This window comes from Strigops habroptila, chromosome 2 (assembly GCF_004027225.2).
Source record: "Strigops habroptila isolate Jane chromosome 2, bStrHab1.2.pri, whole genome shotgun sequence".
NCBI classification, from domain to species: Eukaryota; Metazoa; Chordata; class Aves; order Psittaciformes; family Psittacidae; genus Strigops; species Strigops habroptila.
The window spans coordinates 49,496,703-49,522,084 of NC_044278.2; the positions used below are offsets into that span (position 1 = coordinate 49,496,703).

General features: G+C 39.7%; 1 protein-coding gene across 2 annotated transcripts in view; it reads right to left on the bottom strand.

Moving 5' to 3' along the window:
* The window catches only part of SHROOM2 (shroom family member 2), a 133,105-nt gene that overhangs the window by 71,756 nt on the left and 35,967 nt on the right, over window positions 1–25,382 (bottom strand). For both annotated transcript variants that reach the window (XM_030475620.1, XM_030475621.1), the window contains exon 2: window positions 9,898–10,049. In XM_030475620.1, coding sequence (XP_030331480.1) covers window positions 9,898–10,049 — 152 coding nt within the window. The remainder of the gene's footprint in view (window positions 1–9,897; window positions 10,050–25,382) is intronic.

A 25,382-nucleotide genomic window follows, 5' to 3' on the forward strand; every position in this document is an offset into this window, starting at 1 on the left:
TTCTCCTCCCATGTAACCAGTTGGTCTGACCTTCCATCAGCCAGCCACCCTGTGTTTGAAAACAGGGCAAACAGCAATGCTGCACTACAGTCAACAGTGCCTCTTTTAAAAGAAGCCATGCTGGAAATAGTATTACCTTGTCGCAGCACAGCAGAGTAGCTCTTTTCCTACCTCACAACATTTTAAGTTGCATTTTACGTAAAACAAACTAGAGAGACCTGCAAAATGCTCTGCTTCAGTCTGTGAAAACAAATAAATGCAAATAAATTATTGCGTCTCCGTGCCCTTAAAGCCTTCAGTCATTAACTTGAGCAAATCAGGATTTCACCATCACAGTTTGCTCCAGTTTTCCTTGTACTTCAGCCCAACTGTACAGGCTTGAGCAGGATGGAACAGCAATTTAATTTATAAGTAAGATATGCACTGTCGACAATGAGGTATTAAGCTGTATGAGGTATGACATCACCAATCTTCCTGCCTGCTAAATTCACAATAGACTACCATGATAAAGCTGTCATATTCTGGAACTGTTTTTCCTTGCTCTGTCTTGGGGAACTAAACAGGCACATCTGGATGTATGAGACAGAAGTACTGATCTTGGGATTTATGGTGTATCATATAAGCTACATAAATACTTTCCCCCCCATCCTTATTTTATGCATATTCTGCTACCTTTTCATAGTTAGATAGCATTAAACTACTGATGTCATTCTCTTAGCTCAGTTTCTCCCATGATTTGTCAGAATCCCTCTAGTGGATAATAAAACTTTTTTTTTTTAAATGAGTATTTATCATCTGGAAGCATCTAAAATGCTTCACATACTGAAAAAACCAGCTACAAGCAGTGGTTCCAGCAGGGTTTACTTTCAAATACCTTGGAAATTATCACGCTATATAAGCACAGTGCTAAAGAAATTAATCTTTAACATAAATACAAAAAATGCTTCACTCAGTAGTAACATTGAAGAAAAATGCAGCCTCTGACATGGAAAACACTAACAGCAGCAGCAGGAGTCAAAATACACGGGCAGGTGGGGGGTTACGCTGTCTCACAATGACTGAGGTGAAGTATCTGGAGCAAGGAACAGGAAGCAGAGCAGCCTTTGGACACACTCCCACCACCACCTTTGCCCAGGACAGAGCTAGCAAGCACAGCAGCACACAGCTACCTACACCAGCCCAACATGCTGCCTTCAGCAAGAAGGAACTTGCCATGTCCTTGGAGCACACAGCCGTGGAAACCCTTGTGTTGCTTGTGGCCAGAAACAATGGGTGTGTTTTGCCTCCCAGCCGCTTACCACAATGAGCTTAACCTTCCATAGCTGTCCCAAACCAGCTGAGTTTCCTCAGAAACCACATTCCAAATACCAGTGTTTCCACAGAGGTGTGGTGCATTCCCACACCTATTTCAGCTGTGATTTACCTAACCATGTCCAAGGTGACCCAAAAACAGGAGAGAGGAAAGAGAGTTCCTCCAGTCCCAGGGCATTTCAGGAGACAGCCCAGCCTTAGTTTGTCTCATTCCTGGTTAAAACACTATAGCCAAATGATGCAAATTACTGAGCCTCCACAAAGAACAACGCCACGAGCTGAGATGCTTCAGGTTTTATTTGGGAAAGCTATTTTGCTCTGACAAGTCCTATGCCAGATCAGATTTTGAAGATATTACCATTCCCCAGAGCGCTTTCTTTCCATCAGTTGCCACCCCTCGTTCAGCTGCCCACCAGCCAGCAAGGCTGCTCCATGAGCCACACCAAAGAACTGACTCTGATTTCAACTGCAACCCAGCAGAAATTTCCCCAAACCCTGGCTTTTGTCACTGGCCTTCCTCTGCAGTCAGCATGAAGCTGGACTAAATGCAGTAAGGGCCGTATAACTCAGCAGTGTGGTAGCGTGTGTCTCTGTGCCAGACTTTGTTTTGCCAGGTGATCCAGTATTACGCAGATTGAGCAGCAATGACCGTAAAATAATGGGCTTCTTGTATAAAAGATAAGATGCAAATTTGTTCAGTTATTCAGTAACTAAAGCTGCAACACTCTTGCATTCCTGGCCTTCTTTTAAGTGGTCCTGTTTCCGGAGTTAAGGGTTGGATTCAGAAATTGTTTTAAAACCTTCTTATAATCTCTTCAAGTTGGAAGCTGTTACATGTAGTTACTTGACCAAGTAGAGCATAAAATATCTACACTCAATATGGTAGGCTACTTGACACTGAAATATTTAAGAAGCGGAAAAGTTCTTAATCTTGTCAGTCATTTAATCTTCAGGAGGTGAAATATGTAACCTGAAATAAAAGTACCACATGAGAACTGCGGCACACTGAAATAGGAGTATTATTACTACTCTCCTGAAGTTGCACATGTCCATGTCAAAGTTCTTGCTAGTGCCTAAAAACCCATTGCTTTTAAGTGCTTAAAAGCAACCCCAAACAATTCAATGTTTCAAAACATATGCCACATATACAAAAGCATTTTCCAAATGCAAAGAAGATTCCTGACATAAAAACATTATATATTTGGTCTTTAATGGATTTTAATGGGCTTACAATTCTGTTTCAATCAGGAGTCTGCAGAGATCTACAGTATTGTTACACACAATCTCCTCTGTGTGTGCATGTGAAAGCACTATGTGAAACAGGTAAGTCTTCAGACCCTCACATTTCAGACGGCTCACCAGTTTCCCCCTCTCACACAAGGGGATACATATCACAGTTTCCACCACCTACATTGACATTTTCCAGTGAAAAGCAGTTCTAAGAATAAATCCAATGTACCACCTGGTAAAAAGCTATGGTTAAATCCTGTAAGTGCTTGTATACTTTTTCATCTTCAGTCATGTGAGTGCTCTCACTAAATTGGATGAGACCAGTCATGCTCAAAATTAACCATTTCAACAAGTGCATGCAGGATTGAAGAAAAAAACCCCTAAAACCCACTCATGACTCACAGGTTGTTACCGTCTGATGCATATTCCATTCCACAAAAAAGCAACATTACCCAATTTTGGTAAGTACTTCACAAAACTGAATTGTATTGCCACAAGTAACCTTCTAAATAGGTATATTCAAATTATAGAGGATTCCTTTTACCTACAAGGAAACGTCTATGCCTTCCTAGTACTCCAAACATTGCCCTAATGGAGTTGACTTGATAAAAACATGGTGACATCTGTTGTATTTTTGGCTTTCCGTTATTCAGGCTTTACAAGCTAGATTTTTTAGATTTGTGAAGAAATAAATTATGAAAGTTGCCATAAGACAAAAACATGTCAGTCACAAAATGCATATTGAGGAAGTCCTGACAGTTGTACAAGACAAACACCTAAAACCATGAGACAACAATTTGCTTTTTGAAACCAGGGACAATACAGCACCAACTGGAGGAATCAAAGCCTCAAGTGTCTATTAGCATGTCACTAACAGCATGAATCAAATCACGATAAGGCAACTACGAAACAGGTGAGCTGGGCAGAAAATCAAGAAGTCAAAGTGCTTTTTAGATGTACACCCCACCAGAAAGACAGCTGGCATGGGAAACATCCAAACACCTGGGTGGTACTGCTAAGGTCATGGTGAAGGGAACACGGATTCACACTGTTGTTAGTTAAGTGACTGCACCAACAGCTAGGCAACCAGAGAAAACGGTCCTTGTCAGGGCTCTTCCAAGGTATAATTTGGTAAAAATATGATGAAAGTGTGCGTTCCTCCTTTTGTCATGTCCATTCCTTCCATCAGTAGCACAGGATCACATAACTGAAGGAGGAGGACAAGGAGCACAGCAGAAGCCTGGCCAGCCCTGGGTGTGCTCATGGAGGAGGTGGGGGGCATGCCTGAAGGGAGGGGAGCTCCATGCCAGCTGGCCTCCTCTGCAGAATCCCACTGAGCACGCATGTACAGAGCGGCTTATTTGTCATTTGTTCTGCTGAACACTCCTTCATGGAAGGATCCTGCTGGGATTGCTAGGCACTCCTTAAAACACAGGTCATGCACCCCGAGGGCTCCTGAACCAGGCCTGTAGGTGCTGTGCAACTCACACAACATGTTATGCTTGTGCTTATCTGGTTCCTGCCATCCTGCCATGAGCCATCGTAGCTCACCAGCAGCACCAAAGGAGAGAAACACAGGCCCCAGCCTTGTGATGCCCTATCACATATCCTGACACACATGGCTTGCTCTTCTCTCCGTCACAAGACCTGGCTGGAATCAGGGGCTGGCAGGACATTCCATCTGGCACATACTTCTGCTCAGAGCAGAAGAGTGGGCCTACCGCAGCACACTGACCCAGTTCTCAAGTAAATTCACAAAACAGGAATTCAACAGCCCAGCCCTTCCACGGACTGCAGCCACACAGAAATGTTCAAGCCTTCAACTTTAAAGCTGTGTGCATCTGTTACAAGTATCCACTCCCAAAGTGTGTATCCTGAAGATTTGCAGAGGCACATGCTGTTCACATTAATTCCAAGAAAAAAAGGTAGCGAGGGGCTATCAAACCTGCCGCCTTCTTACAGCAATGGAACGTGCATGCAGATACAGCCCTGGAAAGCCCTACTGCAGTTCCCTGCCTATTTCCAAAGTCTGGCTGAAAATACAGGCATTAAAAACAAACAAACAAACAACAAAAATCTGTTCTTGGTCAGTTAAGGACAAGCCAATCTTTAGACAGGAAGAATTATGGCTACTGGGCAGCAAGAGAGAAATCACTTCTATCTGTTCTGCTGTAACAAACACTAGTTCCAGAAGCAATGAGATCAAATTTATCAGCAAAATAATTTTAATCCTACTCAACAGTGGTACTCCACAAATGCATTTGGTTTACTGAGCAATACTTAACCATAGCTGTGGACTAAATACGTACAATACTTGCTTAACATCTGCAAAACTACATGCATTTTTCTGCTTGTTTCCTATACGAACTATTTTTGGTATCCATAAAATTAGAACTATCAAGTGACCAGACAAGGGCAAGAGGCAGAACTCACCGTCCTCCACCGGTATCTTTTAACTGTACAGGAAACACAAATCCCTGATCTTCCCAAGTCATCTCACAAATTGATACCGCCAAGTTTCACAGAGTACTCCTGCAGCCACAAGGAGCTACAAAGCGCACAGCTAGGTGCTCCACAAGTCACAAATAGATTAAGACTGGATCCCCTTGCTGAGTTACACAGTACCTGCTGCAGAAAGGTCACTGGTGGTGCTGAGCATGTTTCTGCTCAGAACATGGCAAAATTTCAGTGATCTCCCATCTGAATGCTGTGACTGACTGTCAGGTTTTTATTCCCACCTTTCTGCTGAGGTCTCTGAGGCAATACTGAACAACTCTGGAGCCCTCGTGACATTCATTAAACACTCTTCTTCTACTGTGCTTCAGTTAAATGACAGGCTGTCTTCATGAAGTGCCATGCAAATAAAAATTACCTTAACTTTCCACGTCTAGGTGTTTGTAGTTCAGGTATCACAACATTCACTTCCCTCATTAAGATTTTGCATAGTAAATTTCAGCACTCAAACTATGCCTCTGATGGGAAGTTTGCTCTCCCTCTCTTTCCCTCCTCAGTCCCTCAGGATGCCTCAGCATTGCAAAACCAGCTTGCACTTTGGCCACATAAAGGCACCAAAATGAAATGCCATGGGAAGGAAAAGAAAACGCATCCACTCGCATGCATACGTAACATGGCCAGAACAACTCCAGAGCTTTAAGGCTGTTTGCCAGGCATTGGCAGTACATGCAGAGTTGGTCAAGTTAAACTGACAGTCCAACTTCCTGTCATCAGCAGGCCCTAAGGGTAAAGAACTCCACGGCTGCTCCCTCTCTTACCCATCTGTTTCCACTGCCACTAACAGATGATTCAAGCACCCAACAGGACAACCCCACACAACTTCTTAGGGTGGCTCCCAAAGGCCATATAATCCCACCCTTCCTTTAACATTCATAAACCACAAATGGAAGCGTCACCTATGTGTCAATTGTTCACAGTTTAAAGTGTCTCATGAATTCAGAGTGAAAAATTATTCCAAACTTTCATGGATTTGTGGTATACACTTATGTCTAGCCTGTGCAAAGGAAGAGAAATTATATTTAGTAATGAGAAGGGAATTTAAGTTAGAAGTGTATGCAGAACAGTTAAATTATACAGAATATGGTAACCACCTCAATATCAATACTCACAGCAATTCTACATGTGTATATATAGACACGCACACATCTTTTCAAAACCAAGACATTCACATACAATTCCTGTAAGAAATATCCTAAGCAGTTTCCTTTCCCTTTTCCTAAGAAAGGAATCTACTCAGGAAACAACTCAGAACTACACTGAAGAACTAGCACATAATTTAGATGTGTTGTTTTGACAAATCCACTTGAGAAAACAACACAAAGCCTCCTGAGTCCTCTTTTAATCCAAGAGCAGAAGTACACCGCACTTGTTCAACCATCAATATACGCAAGCTACTTAAACATCATGTTTGTTGTTGAGCCAGTTGCACAGTCCAGATTTGGTTTAGACCACAGCTATGCAATGTTTCCAAAAAATTCAGCAAAGCATGCATGCTGATAGCCAGCACATTTATGCTGAGTAGCACTGCAGGCACTTTTATGTAGAGATCAATGTTATTTTCCCTATGCAAGTCAAGCATCAGACTCTTTAAAAAACAGTGGGTAAAAATAATTTTGTGGAAGCCAGCTACCACTGCTGAACACCAGCCCCTTGAGAAACTTTTGCCACAGGCACAATGTTAAGTACTGTGAATGAAATGTTACTCACTATAGCAAAACTTTTTCACTTGGTCTTGGCTGTAGGCACATGAGACTTCTCAACCAAAAATAGCATGCCCTACTGCTTCCCAGGTACGGTAATAGTTAGATCAATATTAGATCAGGATGTGGCATTACTGCACGAAGGAGTGATAGATCAGGATGTGGCATTACTGCATGAACGAGTGACCTGTATGGAGGAATTTTACATGGACAAGCTTCTCAGCAGTGACAAGTAAAACCTGATTTTTCTGAATTAACTCTACTGACATTAATAGGAAGTTCTCTAATTTTCTGAATAATTTTGTTTAAAAGTAATTTTTCCACATCCTGACAGTTTTAAAATAAGTTTGCTTTTCACTTCAGGATGAGTCGAGAAATAGATACCACGAACAACCCTAGGGGAAAAAAGTTTTCAACACAAAACCTAGATCTTGGCTTCCCAAGCTAACTCTCACAGATAGCAAGGATAAACATGATTAAAGCAAAGATTCTTTTAATCTTCAGGACTGGGTTGTCGAACTTCAAACAATTTGTCTATTTTGTGCTTCAGATTATCACACTGATACCCACAGGTAATAAAATGTTAAATCAATGCTGTAGAGAAGCATCACAGTGCTAGACAGAGGACACAGGGCAAGCAGACAAAATGATGGTACAACGACTTGCAGCTCAGTACTTCCATCTTATATGTAATTCAGTGAAAGGGAATTGTGGGACTATCCCCAGTCTCCCCAGAGAACGGTCAGGGTGGATCTAAATAAGACTGAAATAGTCTAAAAATTCCAAGGCAGCCATTTCAAGATTGCTGTAATTAATTAAAGTGCAGACTGCCTCTGAAAAGTGGTGGTCCTATCCAGCTGAAAACCTACTTCCCCAAGTAATTCTGCAGTCAGATCAGTTGCCTGATCCAATTCAATCCAGACCTGCAGGAGTGCTTATACAAAGACTAAACAACTGGTTTGCTTAAAGACCGGACTGTTTAAAGCACTCATAAAAATTCAGCCTAAGATTTAGGGCAAACAAAACCAAACAATACTGTTGTTCAAACCTTAACTTCTGAAAGAAAGCATGCAACAAGGCTTTTATAAAAACCTGCATCATTTGAACTTCCAACAGGAAGAGAAAAGCTATTTCAGCACACAGACAGCAGTGCATGAGAACAAGCTGGCCAAGAATAAAATGAGACTGGGTGTTAAAAGGTTTCTGACCGTCAAAGGACTGATGTCCTAAGGCAACTTTCCAAGACAAAGAGCAAAGTTGAAAAACCACAGACAAAAACCCTGGCTAATTTCATTCAATAAGTTTTAGGAAATTTTATCTAACATTATGCAGGCTTGTCAGTGACCCAAAAGGCTCTTGCGGGTTTTGGGAGCTATGGAAGTCTTCATGAACTTAAGAGTAATTTTTTTTCACTACCAGCAGCACTATTTCAGCCTCTTGGCTAGAACAGCTAGGTTGCTTTTGCCCACTGCACATGTGCTAGGGAAGGAAAGAGAGGAGGGATGAGAAAGGACTGATGAAAATCCATCAGCTCTGCACCAGACTGCACACAGGCATGCATAGCAATGTGGCCCTGTTGCCTACAAAGAATGGCTACAAATCCCCAGCAGCAAATCAGTGCTTGATTAGCTGTATGAAAGTCCTCTAAAATGACATGCGCGAAGTGCTCATGGATGACAAGAATGGCACAGCTGTGTCTCTTTTGAAGGTATTTCAGCCTCAAACGTTCTGCCATTTCCAAAGATAGATCAGAATTCACAGATTTTGAGCAAGTCACCATCATGAAACCGGAAAGCAGAAAGAAAGAGGGCATCTTTCCACTTGGTCTGAAGCTTTTCATAGTAATTAAGACTTGCTGTCTTGGCAGATTCGTCAATGTCTATAAAACTTCTCAACCCTGAAATTCTCCCCTTCTGTGGCAGACACAGCTGATGTAACCTCCACTAACAAAAGTGCTTTTACTGGAATAGCCAGTGCAAGTTGGAACTTCTGAACATCAACATGATTTATAATAGTTATGAATGCCTTTTATTAGCTTTAGTGCTGCAAAAGTTTTGAGAGAGCTTCTGGAAGTAGCTCTTGGTGAGGATATAAACTGTCACCTGTGAAAGAGATTCAGGTTCCCATAATTCCTTCTGTTAAAAACACCCTCTTAAACCAAAGGTGAAGAGCATGCTTTTGTAACAGTCCTCATTAAGACAGCCTCAAACAGTGGTTGTATTTATAGACTGGATCATCGTACCTGTCAAACCCCAATCCTCAGCATTTTGTTTTGTGACTTTTTTTTTTTTTTTTTAATTATTCTAACAGAGACGCCCAAAATACTCACATGAAAGACTGGTTGGTGTAACTTGACAAAAGAAATTCATTAGAAGGTTCTGATTTATCAGAGTAGAAATTTAATAAGAAAATTCTGTTGTTCAAATTTCCTGAATTTTTTTCAGAAGCTACAAGATTTAATCTACTTTAACATCTATTCACTTTTGTCAAAATTATTTTATGAAACTTATACTTAATTCAAGCTAGTAAAAAAAAGTGTGAACTTACTTAGAAGTCGTAAGTCAAAATGACAAAACAAAAACTTTCCATGACAAAAATGTGCTCTGTTTTGATAAACTGTTTCAGTTTTTCCGCTTCACTAATAACTAACTGAACGTAGTCCTTACTGAAACCACATAAGAAATACTTCAGACCTCAAACATTCTCACTAAGTGGGGAAAATGCTTTTTCAAATTCTTCCCATGTAACCCACTCCTCACAACCCAACTGGCATGCACAGCAAAGCACATTAAAAAGCATTGCCCATGTTTGCACTCCAAAGGCAGGGAAGTAGGGCGGGCTGGACAGCCTGTTTCAGGCCCTGCACTTCAGAAAGACAGAAAGGAACAGAGTCCCAACTCACCACATCACAACAGTATTCATAGTAGTAAACATACTGCCTCAGTTTTTGCTCTGATCAATGGGCTACCTTTCCCCACGTCTTCTACCATAAAGGGTCTGTGTTCAAGGAGGAGGTAACACCACACAATATGCACATTAACAGCACTGAATGAAAGTCATTATCATGCCAAGCCTTGGCAGATTTAGTTGCCCAGTAGCTTATAGCCCAGAACACATTTCCAGCTGAACAACACAAGCTTACCTTTTTACTACAAGCTTCAGTGTCTTGTGTGAACCTTTCACCAGGCAGATTGCTTCTTGTCGGAAGCCAGAGAGGCCCACATCATTGATGCCAACAATTTCATCCCCAGCCAGTAACTTGTCCACAGCTGCAGCTTTGCTTCCATCTTCAATCTGAAGAAAAAGCATATCAAACAGTAGAATTACTGAGGTTGCATAGTACCACCTTTAAAATAAGTTAATGAGCTTTCAGAATTGGTTTCACACAAAAATTAATACAATAATTAACTGCTTAAAGTAATTTAAAAAGAAGACTCAGGGGACACCTTATATCAGCCTTCCAGTACCTAAACGTGGCCTACAAGAAATCTGGAGATGAACTTTTTACAAGGGCGTGTAGGGCTAGAACAAGGGGACAAGGCTTCAAGCCGAAAGAGGGTAGCTTTAGGTTAGACATTAGGAAGAAATTCTTCAGTGTGAGGGTGATGAGATGCTGGCACAGGTTGCCCAGAGAAGCTGTGGCTGCCCCATCCCTGGAAGAGTTTAAGGCCAGGTTGGACGGGGCTTGGAGCAACCTGGTCTAGTGGAAGGTGTCCCTGCCCATGGCAGGGAGTTGGAAATGGATGTTCTTTAAGGTCTCTTCCAACCTAAACCATTCTATGATTCAAAAATGGTATAAGAGTAATGACACAGAGACAATTAGAATAGGAAAGAAATGGAAGGGAGGAAGTCTCCTGAGAAAGCAAGAAAACTTGATGGAAATTTGGGAATCAAAAGCATCTGTGATCTTGAGCTCTGTTCAATACTGTACAGGTAATCATGCTTGCAAATAGAGCTTTGGGCAGACATCTTAAAATCTGGTTCTCTAGAGAAAGTAACCAATAGTATTAACCATATAGCCAGTGAACTCCAAAAGCTGGCATGCAATGAAACCCCCAAATACTGCTTAACAAGCTGGTCTAGAAAATAAAGTTATTTTCGTCAGGTACAAAGAACTGCCATCTTCTGAGGCACCAAAGTCTATCAACAATGAGATAAAACCAGAGAAACCTAACTTCACAAATTCTGAAGCTCACAGTACAGGTTTTAGGAACACCCCAGCAATGAAAGTATAAATCAAATAACCTAATAAAAAAAGCAATATCTCTTGATGAAAGTACATTAGGATGATCTCATACACCACAGCAATCTCACTGCAAGCAGATAAAAGCTCTCTTTATGCAAGTTCAGGATAAATGTTCTTAAAAATCTTCAGGCCTGTACATCTAAGCCAAAAAGAATGCCATGAAAAATGCTTAGTCTTATATCCCATTCTAAAAAGCTCACTATTAATACTAATCAAGCAACTTTATTTCTAGAACTTATCTTAATAAAAACACAGATAATTAAAGACAGAGCAAGTTTCTACATCATTATACATCTAGTTCTCAAGCTATGACCTGCCCTCTGACCTGCCTGCATATCATCTGAACATCAAGAATTTACCAGAATACCGAATTAGCGCTGCCAATCTTCAGTGAAGTTGAAAACATGGGAGCAGCATTGGAAATGGCTTATATGCAAGGAAAGATTTCAATTCAGGAATGTCAGGAGTGGCTGCCATTCAAGGAACTTTTAAGTCAGGCAGAGCCGAAAAAGGAAACAGGCAACCTGAGGCTTATGTATCTCAAGATTCCTAACAGGCAATTGCAAGTCTTTCAACAGTTCAGATGCATTTCTGGGCTATTACTTAGTAAACTGTTTGGAGGTCTGAAGCCCAATAGGATAGAAAAGCAGTGCGAAAACATTAATGAAAGTCACAGCTAAATCACTAGAACTCGAGAGAGGAGGTCAAATGAGGTGGAGGGACAGAAGTATCTTCTAGGAGGACACAATTTAAACTCCAAAATGTAAATGCCAACCAGTTGCAGCCCTTACACTCCAAGCAAGGCACCAACCTAATAACAAAGCGTGAGAAGCCCCTGTGCCCTACGACCTAGGCCTGAAGACCAAACCAGGGTCTTTTTTTTTTTTGTCTTAAAAAAAAACCCCAGACCAGTCTCCTAGGGTTTCAAGGAATGTTCATTGTTCTCAGTCAGCATGTTTGTTTTTTCTTCAGGCTGGCAATGCACTGACAGCAGGGAGTATTCCGTTACCCCCTCTGAGTTTTAATTTCAGCAGGGGGACTCCACATTCCACACAGTGCAGGCTTTCCAAGAGACTCTGGCTGTCCAAAACAACATTAATAAGAAAAACATAAAAACATATTTAAAAAATCAAAACCTAAGCATAAAGCTGAAGCTGTTCTCACGAAAACTCCAGTGGCTTTCTTTAACACCTTGCCTCCATATCAGCTGCAGCCAAGGAGAATAAAAACTACACATCCATTCACAGTAAAAGTCTCTCTGAGCTGAACAAATCTAAACATAAATATTTCGTACTCAGATCCCCAAATGTCTGTATGAATGTGATTCCACTTGGCAATGCATGTTTAAGTGGAAATGGGAAAGTTTAGCTAGACAGGAAAAATACGGTTTCTTCAGTTATAGTAGAAATCCTTAAGTCATGACTGAAAAAAGGCATTAGGCTTTGCACACATGTAAGAAACACAGCCAAAAGAAAATCCATGAGGAAAAGACCTCTTCAAAAACTTGCCTCCTCTGCTCAAACTTGGACAGTCTATTCCAGCTTCTCTCTCAGGTTTTCTCTTTTCCTGTTTACTAGTCTTACTGTTTATTGTTTTTATTTATTCACCCCTTGAGAAACTTTCCATCTCATCAGACCTCCACTAGACGGAAAAAAACAAAATACCAAAACCCATAAATATTTTAAAACTAGCAAATACACTTGAAAATTTCACAACTATTTTTCACACTTCAACCATGAATGTATTTCACACACCCATCTACAGAGTCAGCTATGCTGTGCACAGGATTTAAGCTCAAGTTTTCAGATTTAAGCCTATATTATTTATCTAAATAGCAACCATTTGATTTTGAATTTCAGGTGCCCAGAAAAACCAGGTAAATAGCTGAAAATGAAGCCTTGAAAATGCAGCAGGACATTTTAAGATGAAGTCTTTCAAGAACTGTTAAAAAGAAGAGGTCTGCCTCAGTCGCTGTCAGCAGGCCAGTATGACTGGACATAACCCTAAATGACCCCTCTGCTCAGCCTGCAGTACTTGCATCAACCAAATGCCCAGAAAGTATACATCTTAACATTTTTATAGCAATAGCAGGAATCAGAAAGCACATAACAGAAAAACTAACACCACCTTATTTTCTTATAAATAGCAGACATAAGCTTTTCAAAAAACAGGTATACTTAACATTGCCTACCTTGGATAAGCAAAGAGTTCTAGAAATGCCCTCAAACCGTGATTCCAAAATGTATTAAAAAAAATCATACCCCTCTTACTATGAGAGTAAACACCATGACTTCCTACCCTTAGCAGGGATGATGATATTGCTACCAAAAAAGTGTTTTCAAAAGGAGATGAAAAGGATGTTTGTTGACGAAAAGCATCTGTTTAGACAGTCTCCAACTCTCACCCTGTGTCCCCGATGACCCCCCTACAGCCAAGAGCAAAGGCAAACTTTGCGATCCGTGCACCAGGGAGGATTGGAACCGCAGACTTCTGCCGCCACAATGGTATCTGCATTAATCGTCATGTCTTCCAAAATTTATTTTTGCTTATAAAATATCATATCCACAAAACAGGAAGAGACACTTACTTACACAAGATGCAGATGTAGATAACAGAATAAAAAAGTATGCGATTTTAAAAACAACACACATGTAACTCTGGAATGTGAAATTCTTCCTGTGAAAAGGAGAGAACTTTAAAATGGGTGAAGAGCTGAACCATGGAGAAAAGCCTAACAGCTAAATACACAAACACATTGAAAGGATGCTTACAAGCCTGTATGTCCAGTGTTGGTAATACATGAAGAAAGGAAAATAATGGCCTATATCTGCAGCTTTAAAATGCTGCAGTGTTGATGGTGAGCACCACTTCTACAATGTGACCCCTTCACTCCTGTGTTTATCAGGTCTGACGCTTTACTTAAAATACCTGCATTCTTCTATAGGCACCTGTATAAACAAGCAGGAGACAGGCTGGGGAAATGCCCTGTCACACAAGAGATCTAGTTTTGTTTACAGTGACGACAGTTTCTTGTCCCTGCTCTCTTTGGACAGCTTTGGGAGACAAACACAGGAAAAAACAGTGCCATTTATCAGCATTCTGTTATCAGCCATGAAACTATTTTATCATAATTCACTCCTCGTACAGCCAAAAAATGATTCTGTGGATGTCTGTCTTATGAGCATCTAATACAATTTTTTTCAAAACGCTAACAATCTTTTTATGAGATCTTCAGAACAAGTAAAATGTAGGAAGTGTTAATTGTTTTGATTTGCACAAAGTTAAAACACAGGAGAAATACCTTTACACTTCAAGCCTGGCATTTGTGTAACTTTGAGGAATCAACATACAAGTCACAAAAACTCTGAACAGGCAAGAAACCCACCTTGGCCACCTGCCCTTTCAACGTGTCCCCCATGACGCCGTGCCAACAGCGCACTGGCAGAAGCTCTGCCTTCTGTCAACAACTGGTTCTTAAAAATCAATCTTTATGAAGGGTAGAGCTTAGTAGTAAGAGTTTATCATGGCCCTTTCTAATTGCTCTTTACTTGGTGTATTTAAACATTCGGATGTTTAAAAACTAGCAATCTTTTTGTTGTTGTTTTGGGTTTTTGTTTTAAAGAAAGCATCATATTTTGAAAAGGTGTCTCTTGCTACAGTCCTTTAAGTATTTATTCAATTTTTATAATTGTGCCCTCTCCACTGTTTTGATTAAGGGCTTGCAGCCACTTCCACTAGGCCATTTTTGTGGAGGATTTATTACAGCTGTAAAAATTTGACTCCAGGCTGAAAGCTAACTTCAGGGTTCCTCAAACCAAAGCGTTTAGCAAGTATGGTAAAACACCCACCATTTTCCTTTTTAAAAATTCATACGTATACATAAACTGATTAATACTTTATTTCAACGTACATTCAAAACAGTACCTACCATTAGCCTGTGAGAAGACCTTTCTGACTATAAATCAGTTACTATTTCTAAGAAAATACTGTTGTTATATCTTGGACTATTCAAATCACAGGGCCATTACGAGGTCAGCAAATTAAGGACCAATTGAAGGATTTAAAGTTAAAAGTTTAATGAATCTTCTCCCCCAGAAACCAATGATAATTTCCAGATGAAAAGTATCAGGAAGAGAGACTTCATGTAGGTTTTTTAAAATAAACATCTGACATTCTGTTTTAAGTTGTTTTTCAAAGTGGATCCATTGTTTCAGCAACAGAAGTTGGAAATATTTCATCCCCACTGGACACTTGCACTAGAATTAAAAAACAACAACAAACAAAACCCAACCAAACAAAACAAAACCAAAAACACCTTGATGCTTTAAAAGCATAGAAGTAATACATCAGGAAAAGGAAGGTGGGGCTGCTTAGTGTCAGGGATGGTTTTCTGCTATTAGTACCTAAGCTTTGATAGACACACTTTACAGCTTCTAAATAAAATTTGATTTTTCCAACACAGTGAGATTTACCACAATATCATTTAGAAGCATATCCAGAGCTTTTCAGCCTGCATAACCCACATCAGCAGGCCTGTGTGTATTTCTCCTCCACAGAGGAACTAAACAGGTACAAACTGTAGTCTTTGGGGCTCTTTCTACACAAGACCCTCCAGGGCAGCACAAGCCAGTCACAGAAGCTTCCTAGCCCTTACAGTCCTGACAACCCCAGGCTGGCACCTAGGCAAGAGCAAAGCAAAAATGGACCCAGCCTACCTGGAGATAAGAGTAAGGCCAAGACAAGAGTGGAAGAGGGAGATGCTGCAAGCAGAGGCAGTGGAAGAAGCCAGCTGATCCTGATCCTGTGGTCCTGATCCTGAATCTGGAGAACCCCAATCTCATCTCTCCCTCACACCAATATAACATATGCAAAGCACGGGTCAAGCTTTGATTTTTTTCTTAGTACCTCATCAACATCTAGACATTTTCCTGCTGCTGTTACTTAGTACAGCATTCCTCTGGCCGAGCTGTACATGTCTTACTCAAGAATTACTGAGAAATAACTCCCATGTACTTTTACCCAAGAGTTTGGTTTTGCATTTTACAGAAGCTAATGGCATTCAACCCAGAGGAACCCATTTTACACAGTTCTTAAACGTCTTCTTATCTTTATTCCAAAATGACAAAATAACCTGCATAAGAAAGTAGCACATACCTGTGCTATGAAAAAAAAATAAAATAAAAAAAAGCCAGAAGGCCAAAGGAGAATTCTTTCTCTATAGGCAGTTTACTTATTTTAACAAACCTCCTACCAGAGAAGTTTGTTGAAAGGGTTAGGTTACCCATGTTTGCTTGTGCAAGTTTACTTATGGATGATTATATATAGGCTGTTTATATATGTAATCTGTGCGGTTAACATTAAGCATTTTTTATAGGTCTACATTTTTGTACTTTTAACTACTATGAACCATGATAAGAATGGTTAAAAAAAGAGGTTATGCATAGAAACAACTCACATTTTATCTTTTCAAACTGATAACAGGAACAGACTTCCAAGAAGAAAAATACGACCTGACAATGTAATCTTTACGATCATAAGGTTCAAGGCTTTTTACTTTGCAACTACCATACACTTCCAACAAGGTTGGCTTATCTTTCTGCCTTCCTGTCCACCCAAGGAAAATAATGTCACAGTTTGCCAATGTGCCCTTGACAATAACATACTGAATGCAATCCAACAGCCTGTAAAAGCACTGCTCAACTAGGGAAAGAGTAGGACTTACTGACAAATCAAAGAAAAAAAATACAGGAGCTGTGCATTAATTACAAAGGAAAAGTCAGGTTTCATCAACTTATAGTTTGTTTGTGAAGAATTTTGTCATGCCTCCAAGATAGACATTGAAAAACCAAGTAGACAGCAACAGAATACTTACTGAGAATAAATTTCACCTATTTCATTCAGTCGATCATCTATGTCTACAGACTGCTGTGGTTTCCAGAAAAAAGCAACACTTCCAGACACAGGTAAGACACTTCCAGACACTGATTAAGACCCAGCAACAGGGGCTTCACTGCCTGTTAATTTCAAAAAGCACTGCGATGGGTCTGCCAAAAGCCACAGGAATTTTAGAAATGGTATTAGGTTTCCATTTGAAATACTTTCTTCTGAACAACCCCTTTTTAACATGATATGACAAACTCATACCATCATTGAGTTATAGTCAAGCCTGCTATTTGGGACCTTTCATTTCTGTCATAGCACAGATGCTTGTTTTCAGACAGTAAGAAAACACAACATTCCCCAATAATTCTTGCAAGAATATTCTTATCAACTCCTGAAAATTTGATTTTATCACGAAAATAAAAGTAATTTTAAATAGTTACTGCTGCAGTATTCATTTAAGAACTCACTGCTACACAGTCGAGTGAGCAGAACATAACACGTCTAAACAACAATCCAGCAGACATAAGCATTAATGAATGACCTGCTCTCATAATAATGGATAGCAATTTCTTCAACAAGATTTCCCCTTTGAAGTATTACTCAACTTCAAGGAGAAAAGTATCACTAAGGTGCTGAATTTTAAAACACATCTTATTTGTTCATTCCCTTACCCATGCCTCTGAGGGGAAAAGCAAACCAAAACACACCAACCCTGAAAAAACACTACCCAAAAAAAAAAACCCACCTCCAAAAGAAGAGTCAGGCTCCTCCTAAAATTTGAGGGGTTTAAAATTTGACATCAGACTTTGTTCTTCACATTAACTCTTGCTTGCTGTTCAGAACTGATATTCAGGCTCACAAAGCATACAAATTACAGACTGAACCCTGCCTTTGCCACCATCTTCATCAACAATTTCAGTATTTAAAGCAAAGTTCAAACAAGACTCTTTCCTCCCCTGCCGCGGTGATAAAATAAGCAACAAACCCTAAAGCTGTCTTAATTCATCATTATATAAATTATACAACCCCCTTTACTGTAAGCATGTAGTACTTCAAACTGAACAGATGCAGGTATCTGTCACCACTCTACCAAAACCATGTTTCTGCTGTACACTCTGTATGCAATTTCAATTCTCCTTTCTTAAAGCAATAGAAACTCGGAAGCTAGAGAGATGACCCTCAAGAAAACAAAAATGCTTATTGTTACAGAAACCAAGGTCTGGGTAACCTTGCCCTTAGCTTCTCCTCTGTTCTTATTTATTAGTGTCCCAGTAAAGGAAGAGAGTTTCACCCACTCCACTTTTGCCCAGAATTCAAAAGGACTAAGAAAGCAAATGCTAAATACAGCATTAAATATATTTTTCTAGGGCAGGAACTGCAACGTATTTGCTTCTAAAATTATCAAACAACATTCACAAAGCAAGTTGCAGAAAGGACTTCATGGCAGTTCCTGCCCAAGCTGTTCTACCTTGTCAGCTTGCAGTATCTCAGCTGACTGGTATGGTCAGACATCACACATTACAGAGACAGACTGCTAATACATTGTAAATCTCTCATGATGCCTCAGTAATAAAAGCATGTCAATAAAAAGTCTACCAAATGTTTTTCACGCAGTTTATTGACAAGATGAAATAGTACCCACCCACCTTCCCCGGACACACACTCATCTGAGCAGGGCATGAAACATCCATGCAGCTAGAATAAAGCACCAACATCCTAAGCCTGTTCTGAATGAGGAACCTGAAAAGAGCAAATTCCAATTCTGCAGAGAAGCTCTAGTCTATAGCAATTTATACCTCTAGGCATCATTCACATTACGGTATCCTGCCCTTTTTCCCCTAACCATCAGTACTCTGTTGCCTCTGTTTAATAATTTAGATTAAACATAAATAAATAAAGCTTTCTTAAAAACCAAAAAAATTAAAAATTCCTTTTTTTCTAAACAGATCTGGGCATTCAAAATTTCAGGTCCTTCATACTGTGCACCTGTTCTATACACTATTCCTTACAACTCTGTCACTTAATGTCATCACAGGACATTAGAAGAATTCCCTTCCTCATGAAAAATTTACTAGAGGAATAAGATATGTGAGCATTTTTGGCATCTCTGTATCTTGCCACCTTTTCTGTACTTTAGATGTCTAATTCTACCTAGGATTGATGTGAGACAATTAACTAATAAGATAATTATACTGGGTCATGTAATTCAAATTCACATGACAAAGGTTACTTTTTTCTTGAGAAATTACAGGATTGTGCTGTGACTTAGCAACTACTGCACTAAAATCACCTGGATTAAAATAATGGAAGTTTACACAAAACATAGAGATAGGAGCTTCAAAAAGCTGCATAGAGTTAGCAGTAAATGGTGATGTAGCACAGGAGAATTCTCATACTCTGAAATTAGAGTAAGCTTACTACTCTAAATGGACATTTTCCAAATTGGCTTTCCATTGGTAGCTCATTTTCAAAAGCTTCATTGTATAACACATGTTGCCGACATAATTAGCTCTAAGAGCAGTCACATTACTCTGAAGGTTTAAAAAAAAAAAGAAAAGTAGTTTTAAAGAAATACCAAAACATTACACACACAATTAGCTTCTTTTCCTGACTAAGAAAGTATATATTTAATCACGACAACACTACTCAGTTTGACAAACATCTGTATTTGTTTGGCAGAAGTGTCATATGTGCAGATGCACTTACTAAAAAGACACATCCTGCTCATGCAGCACAAATCACAACTCCACCAGGCAGCACTTGCTCAAGTATGAGTGGAATCTTGGGGAAGAATGTTTGCACAATAATTCTTGCACAACAGAAGAAAATTTGTAATTGTATTTATATTCTCCCACATTGGTGGAAAGACCACTGTATGCCAGGTCAACATATGTATGCCTTATGTCTCCCATTGCTGCCTATGCTGGTGAACATGAACACTTCTCAGAAGCATGTATTCCAGCAGTATGCAACCATACTAATGAAAAATTCATGTCTTAGCATGTCAGTTTAGGATGTCAGCGTTGCCAGGAGGTTGACTGTTCTGAATACTGCACTGCACAGGAGATTCTAAACTTGCACATCTTGATAACTGAAAGACCATTAAAGACTGCCTGTACCAACGTTCCGAAATTAATCTGTAACACGGTTAAGGAAACTGAGTATTTTATAGAAGCCACAAGATACTGTCTGTATTATTTATGAACACCATGAAGCAGCTGTTTTCCTTTGAGACAAGACAGGTCTTAAAAGGCTAACATTGAAGTATGCAAGAGCTGGGAGCAAAGCAGTATTTTAACCCACTGTTTGATAGTCCTGACAATTTCCCACAGGCATATTCTTATGACCACCTTCAGAGAAAAGCAACATGGTCTTCTGAAGAGCCTGCCTGCTGTAGGCAGTACTTACATTCAAAACTTGCCTTTCATTCTTGAGCCTGTCACCACAACCTGCCTTCCCCCAAAAGCATATTCTGAGCATAGACCTGATTCTTCAAATGGAGAAGTGCAAAGGATTCCCTAGACAAAAAGCCTCTATTTTATGCATAGGATCTGTGCATGTAGGCTGAGATTCAATCATAAAGGAGGAACATTTTTGGAAACACCAACTTGGAGGCTTAAATTTCAAAGCAAAGCTTAAACTCATCCTGCAAAGATCATTAGGTCACAAAGCATTACAGGACTTACGTATATGTTGAGTTCAACAAGAACTTCCAAAATAACTAAAAACAACAGAGAATCTACTCTTCTGAATGATATTCAGGTATTTAAACCGTGTACTACAACAGCTACACGCTGCAAAATTTTGTCTGTACTGTATTTAAATGATTTCTAAATTCAGTAATTTTTATATCCTAAATTGTAGGAAAACCTTTTATTAAGATTTTATTTATGATGGTAAAAGAAAGTTGAAGGTTTGACTAAACCAGCAACTGGAAAGCCTTATGCTTTACAAATGAAAGAGGCAACATGTTTTGCATCATGTATTTTGGGGAGAGAGGCTGAATAGTCTCCTATGGGGTAACTTGATATTTTGTGATTCAGGAAACCGTAATATTTGGTGAAGATTCTGCTATGCATCTAAGACTACGATCATCATTACATTAGTTGCATCACAAAATCACAGACTCATAGAATACAATAGTTTGGGTTGGAAGGGACCTTCAAAGGTCATCTAGTCCAATCTCCCTGCAGCAGTGAGCAGGGACATGAGGACGAAAACTTTTTTTAAATAAAAGCTGCATTTAGAGGCATGTAATTCCAATAACACTTTTGTTTCTGAAGATGCCTTCCACCTTTGCCTCATGCCTGCCATCATTCTTGATGACCGACTGTGCTGGCTTAGACTTCACTGGTACATGCCTACCTGCAGGGCTGAACTATGCCACTTCCAGAAACTTGAGGAATGTCTTGCCTTCTTAGGTAAATCCATCATCCAGCTGGTTGTCTATCATGTCCCAGCTGAATCTTAAAACCTATAGCTGAAGCTTACTTCAGGCTGTGCATTAGCGTATGCAACCTTTCCAACACGGCAGTTCGTTGCCTTCTTTTACCACAGAAGTCTGGTTCTCAAAACAGCCTCAAAATTTGTCTGAATGAGTGCATTTTTACCAACCAGTAAATCCTTCCTGGAATTCCTCATAGTTGCTAGAAGAATAAGTGGGTGCACTTTCAGATGCTGAAAAAAAATTGAGTGGTAATCACCCCGTGGCTCTGTCTCCCAGTAGTTGTGCTGAGGAGTAGGCTGCAGCTGAATAGATTGGGGTTTTAGGCGATGGAGATTCTCCCATCCTTTAAATGCTAATGGAAACACATTTTGATCTCAGCTTACTAGGAAGGGGCTTTGGAAAAGATGTTCTTTAAGCCAAACATCTGACAGATGTGGCTTATTCACAGAGAAGAGTAAGTGCAGGTTTCTCTCTGCTTCCCTGAGTGTTTATGCATTTCATGTTTCTCATTATAGACGTAAACACTAGGAGCTGAAATCTGTACCTCAGAATGCCCACTCACCTTTCCCCAGAAACCATCCTAGTCATGGTCTGCAAAAGAGAATAAAAAAAGAAGGGGGGAGGGAAGAAATCACATTCTCTTTGTATTCTCACCCCAGCCCTGCCAGTCTGGGGCTGCTTCTGCACAGCAGTTGAGGAGCACAATGGGGTGCTGGGACACTGCAAACTAGTGGTTAGGGCAGTCTCCCAGCCATAGGAGGTGTGAATTCGACCTGCCCCCAAGCAGAGGAAGAAATGTCTCCCATTTTGTAGACATCCATCCCAACATTTGGATAGAACATAAAAGACGAGCAAGCACCACTTCTGCTGCTGCCTAGTTTGTTTTGAAAGGAGAGTAATTAGTCATCTCCAACTCAGAAAGACTAAGGAAAAAAGAAAGGGGTGGGGAGGGAACAAACAGGAGTTCACCCTAAGCTTGTGGTTTACAAATTTGCTTTGCTATTGCAGTCCTGACTCTCTTTGAATGAACAGGGTTCAGGTTATTTCTCTGTTCAGATGTTCATATCAGGATACTTCTTTAAGTAGCTTCTTGCTTAACCTCCCTTAACAGGGAGGTTTCTGGATTACCTATTTCAAGTGTCTAATGGCTATAAACTGTATATGGATGGACTTCAAGAGCTAAACATCAGACACTGTGATGACCAGTGTGTAAGCCTCCAGAGTGTTTTGTTTGGCCCAGCTACGGACCCGAAGACTGGTTAATTCATTTTTTGAATATTTGTCATCTTAGCTCTTGAAGATGAACCTTGCTATTTTTGCCAAGAACTGTAAGTCTCCTTTGAACAAGAAAAACAAACGGTATACCTGAAAGTAGATTTGGAGCTTTTGCTTTTGTTTGTTTAATATTAAAAGGGTGTGCTATTACTACAGATCAAAGTTGAAGGCTGTTGAAAATAAGAATGATTGCAAACCTCTTGTTAAAGTCATCAGTACAAACCCACTGTTTTTTATTGGACAGTTATCCCTATGCTTCCTGTGTTGTTGTTAGTTTCTCTACCACAAGAATAGCTAAGGACTGTGAGAAGCCCAAGTTCAGATATTTTAGTTCCTCCTGTTTATATACATTTAGTGTTTCAGAAACATGGGTCTGTACCTTCAAATGCACCTTGGCAAGAGAAAAACATCACACAGACACACCAGAAAGACATGGAGCTATGTGAATTTGGAGGACAGTTGCACTGGTATTCTTGGGTTTTGTTCTTGTCTCTAGAGGTGCAGATGTACCTTCTGAGAGTACATCCCAAAACTCTCAGCTTCCACCCAGTAAGCAAAAAAACACTCTTCACTTCTAGTCGACTGTGGAGAAAACCACATTTGTTCTTTCCAAGATACAGGAAGACAGAGAAGCTAGCAATAGTACATTCAAGTTGGTCTGGGTCAGTACCACACAGCAGATATTAGCAGTATTGTGCCAATGTGGGCTGTGGTCGATGCCTCTTTTTGAGCCACTCTGAGGGAAGAACTGCATCCTTTTACATTAGGGGGTTTCCAGAGCATGAGTAAGACTGAAGTGCAGGAAGTTAGATAACTGTGCAACAAAAGACCTAAAATCCCCCTTCATTATTTGAGGGAAGCTGCAGGGACTCCTTCTGCGTTCACATACTTTATTTTCTGAGCTGTATGAAGTAACTGTAAGACAAAACATTTCATGAAGCTTTCTCAAGTGTATGGACATTACCAGTTAAAGCAAGTATAGTGTATCTACTAGAGAGCACCTCCTCCTTCCTTAATTTTCTAAGCCAGTAGTTTAATGCTTCTGTATAGCAAAAGCAGAAATTTTCTTACTCTGAAATATTAGCTATTTACATGAAGCAGAGAGACTGGTTGGCTACATAGAGGATTTTAGAGCTACAACAGATCTGTAACAGTTATCAGCCAAAGGTTTTTCCTTGTCTGGCCATCATCCAGTTTAAGTTTACAAATAAAATTTCACTGCATTTTTCAAGTGGTTATCCAAACCACAAGTTTGTTTTTGTCTTCCACTAATAGTTTTCTCATTACAAATACTAATTCCTCTCTCCTCCCTCCTTTACCAGTTATCTGCTATAGTTACTACTTGTATTTCAAGACTCTTTCAAAATTTGAATTAACATTCTGAAAGTATTATCTTTTTAATATATGCCCTTTCAATTCTTCACTGTTTTACTGTTTGTATTATAGAATTTCTTTTGTATGGTGGTTCTTTCACGAAGTTTAAAGGCTGTGATCCAGAGAAATATCCATGTATGATTTTCTGGAATACTGTTGTACTTCGTTTCATATTGGGAGTATCATATTACCTATTTATCAGTGAGGCACAAAATGCAGAAGTACAAGACCTCTCAGTTGGTTAGTTTCATTATTAACACCAGTAACTGAAGCACTTCTGGGGTCCAATACACAGCTACATTTGTATAGCAACTTACTAGGAATAGAAAAAAAAAGTCTACAAAGAGTATTCCTTCTACTTCTGAAGTTCACCCTCTCAGACCTACTTGGCATAGCCACTATAGTATGGATTGCATTAAAAGCTACTAGTTTTCCCCATTCATTACTTCACTGTAAACAAATCTCCAGAGGAAGAGAGGTAGCATAAACTCTATTACACATGCAAAGTTCTCTACAAAGATCTTCTAAAATATACACGACCAGACAGTCTGCTGCCACAGCGCCAGCAATATCATCTGACATCAGAACTGTAGCTGTCACTATCTATAGTATCTATTGATACTATCTCAGTATCATTTTTCCAAGAAGTTAGCACAAAACAGTGAATAAACTGGCATACTTAAAGATGCTATGATTTACTCACTAAAATAGCTTAAAGCTGTAAAAATGTAATTTTAATATGTTTCCTACAAACAGGAAACTAAAGGTTCAAAGCTTAATAAAAACATTGCCTACTTTACACTAAACCAAAAGTGAATTTTCAGGATTCTCGGGGACAGCCTGTCAAATGCAAACAAGGCAAAACTGGCTGAGTTTAAAAATTGTGCAACTTAAAAAAAATGGCGTTGTGATAAGGAACACAAGCCTCCTTCTCCTGATAGTGTTATTAATTGGTAATGCTGTTCCTTCCGGGCTGGCATTAGGTTGCACCTCTGCCTCTCATTCTTCTCTTTGTGAAAAGAAAACATTTTTTTTCTCCAGGATGATAATTTAGATTAGGAGGCAATACAAGCAGCTTGTTAATTATACATATGCATAAGGAGCACAACAGTTGATCTGCTTGTCAAGAGGGTTTAAAATACAAGCAGCACAAAAAACCCGCTCATTTAGAAAACTGAGTCTTCAACCACAAGATGACAAGTAAAAAAGTGCAGCTCATTTACTGATTAAAGAAGTCTTACATAAGATTTATCAGCACATACGCAAATCCTGTGCAAAAGAAAAATAACACGAAAAGTGACATTTTAATCCACTTCCTGGATATTTTCAGAACAGTGCATGATACGTTTAAGGAGCACCTTTAAAGCAACTCCATTTTGCAACACGTCACGTTTTTTAAGAA